Below are 18,262 nucleotides of genomic sequence, written 5' to 3'. Positions count from 1 at the left end.
GCACATTCATTCCAGCGAGAAGACTCACATCAATGTGCTCCAGGGTAAAAATCACTGGGTCATTAATGAATACACGGCTGGACTCCTTGTTGATTGAGGCGGCGATGATATCAGAATTGACGGCCACCGACACGTTGCGGCCGTAGGCTTCATTGGCCATTTTGATGGTGGCGTTTTCTGTACTGAGGAACTGGCTGAGGTTTTTGTAGAGCACAAAAACCAGCTTGGCAACTCCTGTAGAGTGAAAGATATAAACATGAGACTGAGGGAAAATAGGGAAGCTTTCAGAACAATTTAGATGAGATATGGAGACTAATGTATTTGAATGTAACTGAATTTTATTTAATATAAAACCGATGGTTTGGTCTATGATTGAGCAAAAGATAAGTGACAGATATCAACAGAAAGCTTTTATAAGTGGGCTTTCTCTACTAGAATCACAGGGCATGGGATTTTAAGATAAACTCGTCTATTACAGTACCACACACTATCTCATAAAGATGATATAGAACCGAGAACTGGAGCAGATCCCGTAATTTCATATCGCAGTAGCTCACACAGAGAATAATGTTTAAATAACTTGACTTCTCTCTCTTTTTTTGCTTACCATTCCGACTGTTGAGCTTAACAGTGTTGGCTGATAACTGGATTGAGATCCCACCCTTGCTGGATTGTGGGAATTTGAAATCCTGGACCTGGCCATCGGTACTTAGCACATATACATCCAGGACTGCCAAGTGCAGAGAAGCAAAGGATGGGTTAGTCAAGAGAGATAAAGGAAAATACAGAACAGTATATTGGTCATTACAGGCTATCTGACTTAGACTCAAAGACACAGAAATAAAAGCGTGGGGATGCCAGTGCTTTTATCGCTGAACAAACAGTTACAGTGCGCACTGCAGACACAGGACACATGAGCATGCAATGTGAATTCTTATTGACAGTGAGCTACAAAAATCTCCGTTACAAACTTGTTCCACTGACGCTCAGATATGAATAAAACAGCACTGAGAGAAAAAAGAAAAATAAAGTCTTCCTTATATGGTTTACCGGCGGAAGAAAATGAGGTAAGGAAGACAAGGCTGTGGATAAACATCATACTTTTTGGGACTCCACAGCAGGCTAATGTTCACATTAATGTATAGAGTTACAAGGTCTAGACGCAAACATTTATAAAGTAAGCGTGCGCAATCAGAGAATCCAGTCTATTTAATTGTCCGATATTCATCACTTTGTCAGTAAGCGACTCGTTAAACCTAATATGCGTTGTTTTTCTGTTCCCCCAAGGTTTAAATGCTTATTATGAAAACAACGTCCCTTTTTATGGGACGGCCTCGATTTCCTATCAGAGGAGTTACTCTTTCAGTGAACTGAAAGTAATCAAATTAACCGAGCTTGCATCAATCATGAACCTTTGTCATTTGCTTACCACAAACTCTCCTTTACTTACTTATGTTGTCTGCGGGAACTTTGACAATGGCGGGTTCCATGAGGTTGTCAGCAAGGACAAAGGCCCCTTCCTCCAAAGTATCCAGTAACATGGTGGCTGCATGCGTCTGTTCGGTGCTGTTCATGTCCCGCCAGGACTTCAGGGCCTCTGGTCGCAGAAGGTTATCTACCGTGTCCACAATGGCCTGTATCAAGCCAGACAAACAAAAACAAACGCACAAACAAAACAAAAAAGCAGAGATAGTTGAGTACTCTGGAGAAATGAATCGGTTGCATTAGTTTTACATGCAGACACTGAAATGAATGACTGAAAGGCTGTGTTGAAGCATCACAAAGGGAAGTAAATAAAATGAGCAGGACAAAAAAGTATATATAAATGTATTTATGTTAAATGTACACACACAAAAAAAGAATTATTTATTAAGGATATTTACTAAATAAGACAGACGGGTTTTACATTTGTATTGACCATGAAGGAGGAACTGATGAGTGAGAGAGAGAGAGAGAGAGACAGAGAGAGAGATGAACAGGCACATCATTGATGGTGGGGATTTAGTTTCTTTTTCAAGGACGTTGCATCAAGGCAGGCACTTAGGGTCACAGTGTACTGAGCCTATCAGGTCTGTCCGAAACAGGATATTAAGAGATGGCCTGATGAAAGCGCCAAAAGCTGATCTCAATTAAAATTCTCTAATTGCAAAGTTCATTTTGTAGAAACCTTCTCCTTCTATAACTTTTGACCTGTTAAACGTCTCTGATGCAAAATCCACTAAAGAAGTGTCAAAGGAAATGTGTGCAACTGTTTAACATCACTCGCCAGCTAAAAGCCCAGAAAAGCCAGGGGGAAAATTGGGCATGGCGTCCAGACAATGCGGGATTTTCTTTGGGAAATAATCAAATCAATGTGTCTAATCGGGTAATCGATGCAGGCGACGGTCGGTGGGTGGGTGGGGGGCAGCTAATGTGATGTTGCGTCAAGTGTGGCAGATGTCCGATTCCGCTGACTCGACGATCCCTAACCTAGATCCTATTGTGCTTTCATGAGTCAAATAATTGTTGCGTATGTTGTGTAATTTGCGTAGACACAACCTCACTAAAGGTGTCGCTACTTTTGAATTCAGGATGCCATGAGTGTGACTGCTATATGTATTTTTTCCCCTTTCCTGCTTCCTTTATCAGTGCACGGCCATTGACTGGCTAATTAGCTTGATCCAATTTAATACCCTCCCAGGGGAGAGATCTGGAATGTGGGGGGGGGTGTGACTTTGGTGGCAGGTGGAGGACACCGATGTCCCTAACGGTAGAGAGATATGCTGAATATACAGCCAGAATAGTTTGATGCGTGAACCTTAGGCAATGATAGCGTTCAAGGAAAAATGGAAAAAATATTGTTTGATCTGTGCTAACCCTATTAACTAGAGAGAGCTATAGATTTTCATTTTTAATTCAGGAAACAAACTAACTAAAACCTGTGTCCTTCTAAATACAAGGTGATGGTCCTTGAAAAAAAATCACTTGAGAAGGAGTGAATTCAGGAGTGCTATACATTGAATTGAGTTCTAATATAAAAAAAGGGAGGAAAAATATGTAGCAAAGCCGTAAATCCTTCATAAAATGAATAATGGGAAGGATGTGAGAACAGGATGCTTGCTTGACTTGTTGTGTTATGCATCCAGACGTGCAATCTCAAGTAAACACAATAAACATACAATAGGGAAAAACAGAATGAATAACAAAATACACCATAGCTGTCAACGCATAGAGGGGAGAAAAATACAGACACATACACATCCACGAGAAGAAGCCACCTCAGTAATTGGAGATGACTTCCCTTTGACTTAGAAAGCACTTTGAGTACGACTGTGGCCGTGTGTGAAGCAATTACTCAAAAAAGCAGGAAGCACGTGGAGGAGGGAGTACATGACAGTGCAGAGGGTACATGCTGCTGAACTTGGGCTAGGGCATATACAGCAGTACAGGAATAGAGGGGACAGCAGCAAGCAGAGTGGGCAGAGGCATTGCTTCAGTACCTTCATGTATGCCCTGCATGTCCTTTCTCGTTTTTGAAGCTTTTTTTATCAGAAAAGAAAAAGAACAGATAAAAAATAGAGACATGTAATTTACACAAATTCTCGAGTATGAGTAAAGGATTTGTAGAAACAAGCCTGAGATGTACAAACTATCTAAGAAATTGAGCAGACCAGCCACTCCCCACTGGTTTGAGCGTCACTGACCTGTTTACCAGGAGGTCTAAGAATAAAAGCAATCTGGATCCTATTTATGACAAACTGTTGTTTCTTGGTGTAGCCACATTGTGGCCATTACAATAAAGTACAAATGCTGACATGAGCACATGAATACTGCTACTTGTTGTGAGAATCTAAAATATTAGTGACTGATTTGTTTTGCTATGGCCTCAGCTCAAAATAAACCTGAGAGAAAGGCAGACAGATTAGACAAACAGTTCTAAAACACTTCTTTTGTCTCATGCACTGCCTCCGTCGACATGGTTACCTTGTTGAAGCTCCGTCCTGCGGAATCCTTCTCGCTGGGTCTGAGTTCCTGCAGCTGAGCGTCCAGGATGTCCACCAGCTGCTCCATCAGGCGTACAGAGGAGCTGACGTCCCCGGCAAAGATGGGGCCTTTGGTGTGTTTGGCTAACTCATTGGCCAAGTTAGCTGCATTTTCACCACTGCGGATCTGTGTGGGGGGAGGGGGTAAATAATGTTCACAAGAACACAAATAGACTAGACTTGGAGGACTCTTTGTAGCTCTGTTTCTAGCATCCAAATCATACTTGAATGAGATAGCAGTTTTGAAAAGGGGGGTATAATGTTTTCTTCATGCTGGAGAAGTTGCCATGATGATCTTTTTTTTTCTTTTTTTATCACTACACGGTAAGACACTATTTCACACATTACACATAAGGTAGAGAAAATAGGACATGTTTCTTATGAAGGACCTTAACCTTGAAGAAAATCTATCACTTCATACTATCGTTACATGAACACTACCGTCTGCAGAATGAGCCTTTCATGGCTCCTTTAACATACACTCTTGCAGTTCTTCTGAGTGATGTACCTGCTTGTTACATATGCAGCATTTTTTTAAGTCTCTTACAAGACCCACTTTCCATTATTTTGTCTGCCAGTTCAATGTTTATAAGGAAGAGGGGACATGGTAAGGGACCGCTTGTACACACCTTCTGGGCTACTTGGTTGACCCAGTGGGAGGTACAGTTGCTGAGATCTGGGCCCTTCGGGTGCCAGTCCCCAGTGGAAAGGACACATAAATAAGAAGCTGTGCCTGGCGGGGAAAACAAGAAGAGAATAGTCAAGTTCAGTCAAGTCAAATCAAATTTATCTTCCCAGGAAATTGTTCGCAGGACAACAAAAGACAGGAATAGAGATCAAAGGAAGAAACTACACACCAGCAACACACAACATGCAAAGACTTTAGAACCAGTTCAAGAGTGTTTTTTTTCTCACTATATTGCTGGGTACAAAGAGTCAACAATTTTCTTTCTGCACAGTGATTCTCTGAAAATATTTTCAAGAGATCGTGCCTGTTTTTGCTACAAAGCTGCAGCCGTGTTTTTTTTCTGTCCTAATTACTCCCGTGTCAGATGAACTCTGAGCACTAAAACGATTTCACACACAATCAAATGAGGAGCACACGTCTCAGTGCAAGCTCCGAGAGAAACAGCTGAGTCTGCTCCTCTGCACCCTGACCGGTACTGATTGTCTTAATCGTGCTTTGACATAGAACGGCAGAGCTAACTTCTAACACCCTAAAAGTCGTGATCGATTCCTTAAAACACCTGAACTGGTGGTCTTTAGAGAAAAAATGATTTGTGTACTGTACATGTATTTAAGAATCTCAGACACATCTAACAAACCCGGGGACGATAGGCCAAGAGCCCTCAGCCCCGAGGCAAAAGGCAGCACTGTTTACCTCGCGTTCCCTTGGGACAAGGTCGCTCCACAAGCATGCCCCTCTGGGTCTGAGGCCACATTATGTCTCTTTTCTCAGTGGCCTTGCAGAAGCGCTCAGGTAGAGGGAAGGACTCGAGGGGTGGAGGGGAAGTAGTCTGTGGAATAACAGGAGGAGGCTTGAACGCTCCCTTGCTGCCCTCTTTGAGCCCTGTTGTGGTGGTAGTATTGGCCACACCCCAGTGCACAGTGGTTGTAGTAGTGGTGGTTGTAGTTCTCTGCGTTTGGGGGGATGTGGTGACTTCTGACAGTGGCGGAGCTGTGTAGAGAGAGCAGGTAAAGAGAGGCATTATGTGACAGTGTGTGGCCCACTGGGGAAAGTTTGAACATGATTTATGGAGTTTGATTCTCAGCGGGGCACATATTTATCAGTCTTATGAAAACATGATGGCACTGAGAACAGAAGCAAAGACTACATGGTAGTTTGACCTGAGGTTGCAATGTGAGGTTAGCTCATTAGTGCGGAACCCCTGGTGTGCACAATGTGGAGTATATCAAGTATTTCCCAAGAATACTCCAAAAGAATTTCAAAGCTTGACCTTCCAGTGGGTAGATGACCTCGTGTACCACTAAACCCTAACAGTTCCCCCTGTAAATACTTTTTTAATCCACGCATGTTCGACACTATAATGCTTATACATCCAAGTACCCTGTTGTGTAAATTGCTGCTAAGTGCTTTGTGCAACAAGCGTATTTTCTTTCCTGTTGACTATGGCTTATCCAAGGCACTCAGTCTGAAGCGAACAAGACAATAATTACAGTAACATCCTCCTGTCTGGCAATCATTCTTGCTTGGGAGATTTTGTGGCATGGCTGATTAAATTTCACTAGAGCAACAGAGAACCTGTATGTGGAGCCATGGTGCCAGAACATTCATTTTACAGTTGTTTCTCCCTACAACTCATACTCTGATAAAGCAGGTGTGCAGTAACTCATGCAATGCCCCAGGCAAAAACAATATGTTTCAGTCCCGGCGAAGGGAGAAAATAGTGCACTCCTTACATTTAACATGGGCCACTAAGGAAAAACTCGAAAGACATTTTTCATGTGATTCACTACAGAAAAGTGTAATTACATTTCATAAAAGTTGAACAAGAGCAAGTTTCATAGATGAAATGTTGATAAACACTAAATACGTGATAGAAATCTGTCCTACACCACCAAATGCAAAAAGAAAGCACAGCCTCCTCTAAAAAAAAAAAGTATTTGTTGGCTGCATTTAAGAGGTACATCAATCAAACGAGCTCTGATTGGAATGCGACGTGCATACTGAATGTAATCGCATTTGAGTACTTTGATTTCCTCCATTAGGCTGCCTGTAGAGCATGCGGCGAATGTGAAGAGGTGCTGTTACGCTGCTTGAGCTGAGCACAGTCGTTCACAGTAGTCCAACCAGTGGGGAAAACATCGACAGGAGAGAAAGAGAGAGGGACAGAAAATGAAAGAACGAAAGGAGGGCATCAGAGGTAGAGGAAACAGAGATGGGGGGGGGGGGTGGAGATGCAGGCACACAAAGATGATGACAGGAGAATTCAGAAACAATGGGGCCCGGTTGGAGAACGCGAAGACAGTATCTGTCTTCTAACGAGTTTGAAGGAGAGGCAGCCAGACCCTAGGCCACTACACCTCCATATCTTTTGCCTCCATTGGATAATAGCTCTGGCTGATAGCAACCCCCAACCCTCCCCTACACACATGCACTATTGCCACTGTCACCAAAGGCCCCACAGTGTGGATGAGAGGCTTCAGCACAGCTGAGCTGAAGGGAAATCACCTTTGAGGTTGGCTGCTACCTGTGGCGAATTAAGCTCTATTGACCAGAGGAGATGACTCTGTGTGCTCTCTCCTGTTGGGGGGCTAGAGAACTACACATACAAACACACACACAAGCATGTGCCGCTAAGGTGTACACAGCTGACTGGCTGTTTTGACACTGACTGAAAGCAGATTTGGCTTGCTGGCTTTGCTCGAGCCTCCTCCCCCCGTCCCTCCTCCCCTACCTATATCCTTTTACTCAACACAGTAAAATTCTCAGTTGCACAGCCTGTCACGGTGGTTGAGAGACAACCTGTGCTTAGTGTCCTTTTAGAACTAGCATTTAGCTGGCTGGAAGAAATACCCTTTCATTGCTATAACCCTTGTTTTTTTCATGACTCACTGAGACAACACAGAGGTGAAAGCAATAGTCACCACGAAAATAAATAAATAATGAAATAAATAACTGGAAGCTTTCAAAAAATTCTGGTTAAGTTTACAGGCATGTAGCGCTGTAGCTCAGTCTAAACAAAAATGAATGTGTGTCTCTATAGTTTAGAAATTATTATGGTTGTTTCTTTTTAAACATCTGGGTCAGATGCTTGGCAAACTTCCAGAAGATTTCCCAAGAAACTGTGGGGCCTTTTATAGGTTTCTCATTTCCAAAGTATGAAAGATGATAACGATAACACTTCAGTCTCAATGGGTGGGGGGTTTAGAATGCAGACAGAAATAAAAATGAAAATGAATCGCTGTTCGGCAGCATGATTTAAGATAAAGGACTCCCGACTACGGCCGATAAATCAAAGAGGCATCTGCGGTAATCCAAGCGCATTCCTTTAGCATGTCAACTAACAACTGTATCTTGTCTACACCCCTCATTCAACGGGGAAGCTTGTCATGGTTTGCTGGGATGTTCCGCACTCCAGTAACAACACGAACAATTATATCTTTAAGTATACATTTTTTCTTGCTACCTGTTTTCAAAAGCAAATTTGGGGTGGTAATTAATCATAATCTCAGCTAATACGAGGCAAGACGCAATGGATTTAGCTCCTCTGAAGCTTTCAGTAGGAGAGGGAATACATACCATTGCAAACTGGATGGCTTTATGAAAGGTAGTGCAGGATTTGAAAATGTCTGCACTGCAAGAGACAAAAAAGATGTGCTGGCATTGCTATTCTGAGAGCGCGCCGTCATAGAATGCAGCTTATTCATTAATGAGAAATATTATGAGGAGGACCTATTATATAAATCGGCTAAAATAATCCTGTCGGGAGGTGTCATGTCATGTTTATGATGCAAACTAATCCTCTTTCTTGTGTGAAAAAGAGGCTAATGTGAACGTAGGCTATAGTTCCCGGGGAGAGTCGTGCAAGAACAATGGCGTCTCTCTGACCACTGTGTACATAACGTGTCAGCCTGTAATCCTGCCAGCAACACAATAATCTTATTACCTTTATGCCATAGCTTGGTTTAATTTAATCCAGTTAAAACTGGGAGGAATTAACCCATAAGTATTAAAATGGACACTCCTCTCAGGTAGTCACTTCTGCACATAGATGTCTAAGTGGATAAGTTTATAAGTAGGGGCTGTGAGGGATGGGTATTGATCTGTTGGTTGTGCTGCAGTAGCCTTTTCCATACCTTTCTTATTCGCAACTTGGACCCAATATTTCTGTTTTCCACTGTAGCAACTCATGTCTGACACTGTCCAATACATCCCCCGTGCAATATTCTTTTGATTATGACAAAAGAAGCGAATGCCACATTTGGGCTATATAGTGAAACCAGGACAGGATCCCTTGATTATTATCTCCGCTGCACTCAGCCCAAGGGGAAGCTTCAATTAGCTGTCTTGGAGTGCGGGTTCATGGAGTGATATTCTCCAAAGCACTACCAATAGTCAGGACAGACTTATTCATAATCTCTTAGTGTGATTCAACGTCCACACAATGTGGCATTTGAATGTATCTTGTGGTTCTTTTATTACCACCGGGGTTACAGGTCAGGGATTGATGATAGACACTGAGACAGGAACGCGTTGACAGTGCATATGCTTACACGTAAGCACTCAGGACCACTGTCTCACACATACTTACGCACAAAGACACACACCTGCAACCCAGATGAGACTTTACCCGAACCCAGTATTCATGCCAGGGTGACAAATGAAAACCGACAGTGTGTGTGTGTCTTTTATATTATGTTTAATGGCTTCGCTTTTAGTTGGCACGGCATGGTTGTTCATCAGGGCAATGTCTCATACACATTATCAGGTGCTGTTTATCTTTTGAGGGAGGGGAAAATGGTAAGAACAGACATTTAGCATTTGTTTCAGCTAATTTGCCACATACGAACTTAAAAGAATCATTAGGTCTCGCTCATCCCCTGCTCTCTAATCCCATCATGATGTGAAGCAAGGCTGCTTAAGAGATTTACCTCTTTGTTCACATTCTCTGTTTGTGCGAAAGTAAAACACACTGAAATGTGGCCCTGTGGTGGAAATCACACCCGAATCGAAAAGGAGAAGCAAAGACTAAAGGAACCTCAAACTATTCAAGGTCAGTTTCTGCCATGAAAAAAGGGTTTGGTCTTTGTGGAGGGACCAGATATAAAAAATAAATGAATAAACCACCAGAGTATAGGTTAGTCGGAACTGGAATAAGGTGTTGAAGTGTAGGAATAAAGTGAATAATTTTCTCTGGTAATGCTGCTGAAACATCTCTCTTTCAAACAAGCATTTCACTCGGCCCTCCCTGGTTGCAGCCTTGCATCTAAGTTGATATGGAAATAGAGCTGTTCTTGAGTATGGAAAGTGTGATGATTTATAATACGTTTGTGATGCATTTCAATATCTACCAATAATAACAATAATACACAAAGGAAATTGGTTTACACGTTTTTCACTCTATGCTGCATCTTCAGCTGTGGAGGGGAACACAGCGTATGATTGCTTGTGTATCAGTAGTAAATATGAAGAAAGCTAAGTGAAAATTCATATAATTTCCCATGAGTCATGTCCTTGTACAGTACACATCCATGACTTAGGGAACAAAACCTAATAGCGGGATTGTGTTATTTACTGCTGTCCACAATATTTCTCACTTTCTCACAGCGCAAATGCATTGATTCATATGGACGCAGGCAAACAGTGCACTGATGCATAGCACAGACATACATATAAACACATGTATACATTCACATACACGCTCACGCACAAAATGACACCAAAGTATAGAGAACAGACACGGCAGCTGCCAGACTACTGCCTGATTTTTTTTCCCTCTCCTTGCAGCTTTCTGTACTGTACGTGCCTCAAATTTCAAGCATTAACTCCACGTGTACTGAGCAGACTGATATGTGCACACAGTGGAAGGTGTCTATTTTGGGGTGGTAATACTCACTTGTACACAGATCCTCATCCAAGAGAGTGAACATGTATAAACACGTGCGCACTTGGACACATTACACAGCTGTGTAACACAAAAACTCAGGCAAACTTAAAAAACACAGATTAGAGAAACACAAGACTGCCATAGACAGACACAATAATCAGGCCTGTATGAAATAAATCTCCTCAAAGGCGTGTGCCAGGGAGTGACGGGGGACCATTGTGATGTCTGAGTAATAATTCTTCTAAAGCGCCTTGTTTCACAGTCAGACTGTAATCAAACAAGAGAATGCAGATCCCCTTGGCTATAGTACTGCCCCCACCCTCCTCCTTTTATGTAAAACAACTCTTTGTGACATCTAAATCATAACCCCGGGTTTGCCGTTGTCCACACACTTGTACGCTGTTGGTGGGACTCATCTGGCCATGCTGTGTACAGCAGTTTAACATCAGCGGGTAAGACATTCCATGTGAATGATAACTAGCAACTTGGGACTATGAGAAAACATAACGTTGAGCTGCGCTTTTGTCTCGGGGATGAAATGTTCTTTCTTATCATGCAGCAACTGGCCCTTAATGTCTTATGACGTCCAGAGCTGGAGGAAAACCAAAGATCATGATCCGATTTCAGAAGCAAACAAGTGACCCCTGACCTCATGTCCTCAGTAGCCTTTATTGTCTGCAGACACTTGATGGTTAGGTATTATCCCATGTAGTATTATCACAGACAGTGCGAACAAGACTGCAAATCCCTGCTGTGAAATTTCCCCCTCGACAGTTAAATTAATCCTACTATTGTAACCTAAAATGAGACCAGTGTGTCATGATATACGCAACTACATAGCGGTAACTTGTGTCGTCATGTAGTCCAACGGTAAGAAAAAAAAAAGACAGGTTTTGTCTAAAGATAGACACTCAAATAATCAAATCTTAACAGTGTAAGATGTCCTGATTCCACAAAACATTACAACATCAGTGACTTACTTGTGCAATTCGCACAAATTTAAGAGATCAGAAACTAGCTTAACCTGTTTGTACTAAGCCACCAAAAACAGGCAAGTCAAGAGATTAGTTCACTTTGTGTGTTAATATGACCCCCTTCACTTAGCCTGATGTGGCAGACAGAGACGAAATGGGGGGAAAAGCTATTGCGCTTTTTAGGTAGAGGCTGTAGGAACGGAGCCGCACCAGTGCCTGTCTGGAAGTGAGAGCCAGCACTAGACCCCAACACGGTTGTGTCACCCTTCACGCCTCTGATTACGGAAAGCACATGCATTACACACCTTTTTTGGTGCAGCGTTAACATGCATAGGACAGCAAAGGCAGCCTAGATCTGTCTCTGTGTGTGAGTGGCCATAAATTCTGAAATGGTGCTACAGACTGGACAGTGATGCATTTGATTTGGTCTGGCCTTGGCTGGGTGTGAAGCCAAAAAAAAAATTAGTGCGATTCTGATGGGAGCCAATAGGAATCCCATAAGGGCCATTGAAGCGGTTTCACGTATCAAGATGTCTGGATTAATTCAAAATGGATGCCATTAAAACTAAGAGAAAATACACGACCATCTAAAGAATATGTTTTCACTGTGACACAAATCTTAACTAAATATGAACTTATATGTTTATATATATATATTTAATATAAACCCCTGAGGTTGGTCAACCAGTACATCCTGGATTTCCATGTGCATCATTGACATCTTTGTTGTTGTGTGCATAAAGATTCCCAGGAGGCAGAGCAGCGGATTGATTTAAATCCTGTCATTCAGTGTGCACTACTCTCACTAGGCATTATTTGAGCAGTCTGACCTAGACTTTACTCTGGCACAGACTCATATCTGGACGTAGGAGGCTTATATGTAGAAAGACGTGCTTGCACATTTTCTTGCTCAGAATTGTTCTCAATCAAAGGCACTTTTGGAAGGGGAGGACGGAAAAAAAGAAATGGGTACTGAGACGACTGAGGGGGTGAGACAGAGACAGAATGGAGACAGAAACAGAAAAACTGAACGCAAAAGGAAGATAATGAAAGAGATGAACAATAAGATAGTAACAGACAGAGAACGAAACAATGGAGAATATGACAGGAGGACAGGAAAACAAAAAGGGTGATTTTCCACATGAGTACCCCTCCTTTCAAGCTGCTGTGTCCACTTGGGCAGTTGACAGGGGGCTACAGAGAGGGAGGATTGTTGTTCAGGCAAACAAACAAATTGGCCATTTTTAACACATCCTGATCCCTGTTTCTGCACCACCGCTGGGAACCTAGAAGAAAGAAGACCAGAGCACCTCAGATGAGGCGGTGAAAGCTGTTGACTTTGAAAGTATCCATCTCTGTTTCTCGCTTTCCTCGTTTTGTCTCTAAATGTTGCACAAGTTGACCTCTATGTAAGCCCCGCCGAAGACAGGAATAAATCATAGAGGTGCTTATTAGAGAGCTGTGTATTCATCAGGCTATAAGAGGTAAGCTCTCTAGGGTGACTGGTAATGTATGCGAGTCACAAGCATCTGTGAGTCGCATGCAGCTGAACATTTTTGCGTTGTGAAGCAGTTTCATAACACACAAACTACAGGGCATTGTTTTGACCACATGCAGAGTTTTGTGAGCTAATTGGCAAGTCGCGTCAGTGAACCGCACCTTATAATTTTAAACAAATTGGATCATTTTCTTTTTCTTACGATCCCCACTTGCAAATGTATCATTTGAGGACCCGGCAAAGATTGAAAATGTATGCAAATGTATTGACAATTGAACAATTAAAGGGGAAGCCTTGAATTGTGCGGTTGTTAACTGCAGCACTGGGTGCTTTTATGCAGGAGTAATTCTGCAGCAAGGGATAAATAAAAGGTTTCCAAGGCTCACCTGTGTCTCATCCCAGCAGTGCCAGAGAGAGTTTGTGCACATGTCTGGTAAAAGAATAGTTTATGGTATGCTTACTCAGTGAATTCAGGCAAAATATCAGATGTTGGCACGAAAAAACACTCTATAGAAATGAGTGCATAATGACTTTTATCTGGGAATATCTCATTGAAATCAATTTAATCATCTCATTTACAAGATGCAACAAAGGAATATGTCTTTTTTATGAGCTGTATATAAAAGAAGGAAAAAGATGCATAGTGTCATGGTTAAATGAGTGGATTATGTTGCTGTTGGTCAAAGCCAAGAGAGGGACTTACTGACCCATTTAATGTCCACTTCCAGTGGAGCGGCTTGTTGGACGTGACCCCATCCACTACCCCATAATCCTACAAGAGATGATCTTGTCTCGACACAAACAACGTTATGACTTGACAAGAACCCAACAGTCTGCCGTGCATGGTCTCAGGATCAATTTGATGTTTTGTATTCCATGACGGAGCAATTCAACTGACTGAGTTGTTTGTGTACTTGAGAAATGCAGGGGAGAAAGAAGTAGGACGTGCAGTGCACACTGGCATCTGCATGCAGTATCACTCTCTCTCCCCACAATTGCATCACTCATATTCTGTACATGCGTTGGAATTCCGTTGAAGATGAAAAATCTGAAATCCTTTTCGCCTTTGAAGATTAAAATCTTTGAACACATTTCAAGCGCTTATATTATTAACATCTATATAAATGCTTGAAAGCATAAAGTCTGTTGGACTAAACAAGCATATGTCCCCATAGATACATAATACAATAATAAATACAAAAGCAGAATTTTCACTATATTGGGAATGGTGAGTATTACAGGGTTAAATATGTTCTGCTGCACTTTCTGGACATCAGAAGCTTTTACATCTGCTAAAGTTAATTTGAGTCTTAGCAAAGGTATAATGGAACATTTCATTTTTAGTTTTCTTTTTTTCTCTTGGGCTATGCAAAACATATACCTTCAGGTTTGAACACCACAAAAGCATTCTGATTGCTCATTTCAGTGCCCGCTTCACTTGGCACTGAAACAAGCATCAAGATATCAAAGAGAGGGCGTCTTGTGACAGCCAGAAAAAAAAGTGCCATCATTTATGTGTCAACATCGGCCATGTGGGAGGACAAGTTTATTGACATCTTGATGATCATCCTGGACCATTCTCCCTCTACTCATCGACTGCAACTCAGCATACATTAGTCAGCAGTGGGGTTGGGCTCAAGTCTCGTTTGTCAAGAAGGAGAGAACAGAGTCCTTGTTGACATTAAAATGAGGATGTGTGAATTCAGAAGCTCCGAGAAGCAAATGCAGTATGTCAGGTAATGTATGTTAAACATACTCAACAGGAAGGGATGTGGCCTCCTTTGGAAGCTTGGGAGGTCTGATTGTGTAAATACATACAGTTGTGCTCACAGGCATGAAAAACACAACTGACTAAGATGTAGTCTTATTTCAGGGCAAGTCATTTATAAACACGATTTTGTTATTGGTAATCTATGTTCATCCGACAAATGAATAAATCAACTGAGCGTGCAGCCTGTTTATACACATCTTCGTCCAGGAGTCCAAAGGAATGTAAAACTTCTGCAATGTGTTCTTATTAGACAGAGGAAAAGGTGATCTCTTTCACAGCAGCTTGTCTGTAAATTTAAGGCACTCGCTAAATCAGCTAACTTTCAATGTCTTTGTATGAATTTGAAATAATGTTTCTCAACATAAATTTTGAGAAACATTATTCTTATTTTGTCTTATTTTTTCTTATTTTGAGTGGAGACATTTTCAATGTCTTATTCCTTATGATGGTTGCAGAATTCTACTTATTGTACCGTCTGCATATTGGTTATGTTTTCAAAACCAAACTACATTTTTTTTTTTTTTTTTTTTTTTTATCACAGTAAAGCTCGCCTTAGTCTGGCTAGACTTACGCTGTTCCACTGGTTGAACCCAATTTACCAGGCCTAGCCCATGTCCTATCAATATCAAAGTGGACAGGCGAACACATTAATAAATGCTGAGCTCTAGGATAATCTGTACAATAGTTGCCTGACCTCCGTGGCTTGTCACTGACTGCACTGAGCATTACGTTGACTTAGGACTCTGGGTGTGGAGGGGATTAGGATAATTACTGTTATTATATCCTCAGTGTAAGGACTATCGCAGGTTTAGGCTAGCCTCTGCTCAGCTCTTGACAGTTAAATTAAAAACATACGCTGCTGATGTGACCCTGGATGATTGATCATTGTTCCCAGTGTCTACCATCTCTGTCTTGGGCAGACCACCGAACCCTCACACTCTGGTTACGGAGTGTGAAGTGTTTTTTTTTTTTTTTCCTCTTTTTAATGGCCGATAGAGATTTGGAGTTCAGCATCACTGGGGGAATGATCTAACCTTGCCCCGGGCCAGACTTTGCACCAGTCCAGGCATGTATGTTTCCAGAGGTGAGAGTAAATCTCTCTCTCTCCCTGTCTTATTCACTCTGAAAAAAAGGAATATGCTAGCAGGGCTCCCTGGAGCCCTAGCACCAGGGACTCAGGGAACGCCCGGATGGTAAACCTCCCCAAATCCCCTAGATACTGATCCCTTATGATATGGTAACTGGCTTCGAGGTGTTGTTTACCACAGAGCCCAGCTCACATCACCCCCCCCCCCCCCCATAAGATGCTTTCCTATACTCCAAAGCTTAACATAACATATCTAGCACATATTAGATTCTAAATTAAAAATCAGTCAGCTGTGACACTTGATACATACTGTAGATGGGGAATACCAAAGGAATATAAAAGTGCACCTAAAGTCACAATCTCAGCAATGCAATTTAACATTATTGTCTACAAAGGAAATGACCAGATGATGGGTTCTTACCATGTGCTGGGTCAGGTGGGCCAAACTCCAGATTGTATCTTAGGATGTAAAAGTTATTCCACACATAGAGCTGGTTATCTCGCGGATTATAATCCACAGCTGCAATGTACTGGTACTGGTTGGGAAAGTGGATGTCAACGTATTCCCCATGGTTCAGTTTGGTATTGTAAATATAATCAATCAAGCTCTTGCTGACTTCACTTTCATTGTCTTCATAGGTGGAGCGCACCACATACAGTACTCCGCAAACCATGAAGGCATTGGAGGCTGAGCGCTTATCATAGGCTGTGTCCCAGGTAGCCTCAAATCGCAGAGTGTAGGGGTTCAACTGGCTGATTACCATCATGCCGTTGTTCTGCTCTGTGGCGTAGATCACCCACAGCCCATTCTCATCCACCGCCAGGTCAATGTCTGTTTTGCCTCCCCACTTGTAGGGTGACGTGTCGTGGTAGTTAGCATTGTTGATGATTGCCTCACCACTTTTTATTCGGGTCCGCAGGTCGAACTTCACAATGTTGCGGGTACGCTCCTTGTTGAAAAACACGGCTCCATCGTAGACAACAAATCCTGTCCCATCCACCCGGTGAGGCAGCTTGTAGGTGATGGTTTGCCGAGCGTTTTGGAAGTCATCCAGGGAGGAATACTCAATTAGAGTGTCTGTCCTATAAGGAGTCCAAGGCATGAAGTAGATTTTGTCACCGGCTTGCAGTGGGTCTTTGCACCAGGCACCTGCTTGCTGCTCCGCTTCAAATAGAAAGGAAGGATCACCGACAGCTTTCAGAGTCCCAGGACAAAGAAAAACTAGTAATAGAAGAAGAGTAGAATGACAAACAGATGCAGGTTAAAATGTGAAAATTAAAACCGTATAATGTAAAACCGATATAACTTCTAACCTCTTCATTTTGTTTTATAGGTTGTCCGAGTGGGGACAAGCACATAATAAAGAGTGGCCAAAACACAGCTAAGAACTATAGCCAATATTCACAAGCAGTATTTTGGTTTTGTGCATAGAAAGAACAAAAGGAACAGAAAAGTTATTAAGCATTATTTAATTGTATAAAGTAGTCTGAAATGTAAAGAAGATTGGCCTCATAGACATTTACTGTTGAGTAGAACACAAATGAGGGGAAACAGAACAGAAACAAAAACTTTTGGTCCTGTAAATAAAATAAAAAATGCAGCCAACTAAAGTCACTTGGCAACAGACGGGAGAGGTTATGAGAGAGCAGGAGTCAGCGGAGTCTGCAAACTGTGTGTACTTAGATGTGTCTCAGGTAAACCACCTCCTCTACGATATATACCTGAGAGACTTGTCATTACGAAGTGGTGCAAATGTCACAACCATTAAATGTTTTTTTTTTTTTTAAGTTCAGTAAGGGTCTCTTGAGGTGTTTTGGTTGTTTCTCTGAGGCATAGGAGGCATAAGAATCAACAGAGAAAAGAGCAGCAAGTGGTCAGGTGAGAATAATGGGAAAAGGGTGAGAAGGGGGTGGGGGGCTCGGAGAGAAAAGGGACAGAAGAAAGCAATAGCTTGAAAAGAAGGCCAAGAAACACTGTTACCATGGCATGCTATGGAAAAGGGATTGGAAGCCAGGCAATATGAGATTCTGCTGAGTAGCTAAAGCACCCAGGGAGAATGAAAGGAGGATGCCCTTATGGACAGCAGCCAACACACCCCCATTTACATCTTTTGGCTGCGCGTATGCTATCTGTTTTATGGCCAGCCTCACTTCCCTTGTAGCACTACACTGGCTGTTAACATTATAGTCGGGGGCTTCTGAAGATAACGTCTGCAATGCGTTTGTAAAGGCCACCATGGGAAAATAGGTAGTTTACAACCAGATGCCACAAAACAAGGAGCTAGGGTTTGGATTGTGTCTGTTATTTACCTTTTTGCTCCACTTCTATTTTAAGCGT

The 18,262-nt window shown here is 42.2% G+C and overlaps 1 protein-coding gene across 43 annotated transcripts in view; it reads right to left on the bottom strand.

Moving 5' to 3' along the window:
- Positions 1 to 18,262, bottom strand: part of adgrl2a (adhesion G protein-coupled receptor L2a) — a 90,223-nt gene that overhangs the window by 18,746 nt on the left and 53,215 nt on the right. For 28 of the 43 annotated variants that reach the window (XM_047586284.1, XM_047586287.1, XM_047586288.1 and 25 more), the window contains 9 exons: positions 18,235 to 18,249; positions 16,346 to 17,146; positions 5,404 to 5,700; positions 4,652 to 4,755; positions 3,964 to 4,149; positions 3,480 to 3,518; positions 1,451 to 1,634; positions 608 to 730; positions 29 to 234 (listed from right to left, as the gene is read on the bottom strand). In XM_047586284.1, coding sequence (XP_047442240.1) covers positions 29 to 234; positions 608 to 730; positions 1,451 to 1,634; positions 3,480 to 3,518; positions 3,964 to 4,149; positions 4,652 to 4,755; positions 5,404 to 5,700; positions 16,346 to 17,146; positions 18,235 to 18,249 — 1,955 coding nt within the window. The remainder of the gene's footprint in view (positions 1 to 28; positions 235 to 607; positions 731 to 1,450; positions 1,635 to 3,479; positions 3,519 to 3,963; positions 4,150 to 4,651; positions 4,756 to 5,403; positions 5,701 to 16,345; positions 17,147 to 18,234; positions 18,250 to 18,262) is intronic. The other 15 variants (XM_047586273.1, XM_047586298.1, XM_047586301.1 and 12 more) reach the window with 3 other exon arrangements.

The sequence above is a fragment of the Mugil cephalus genome, chromosome 6 (genome assembly GCF_022458985.1).
Source record: "Mugil cephalus isolate CIBA_MC_2020 chromosome 6, CIBA_Mcephalus_1.1, whole genome shotgun sequence".
Taxonomy (NCBI): Eukaryota; Metazoa; Chordata; class Actinopteri; order Mugiliformes; family Mugilidae; genus Mugil; species Mugil cephalus.
Note: the sequence above shows the minus strand (reverse complement) of the source record. Positions and strands in the feature narration are given on the sequence as shown.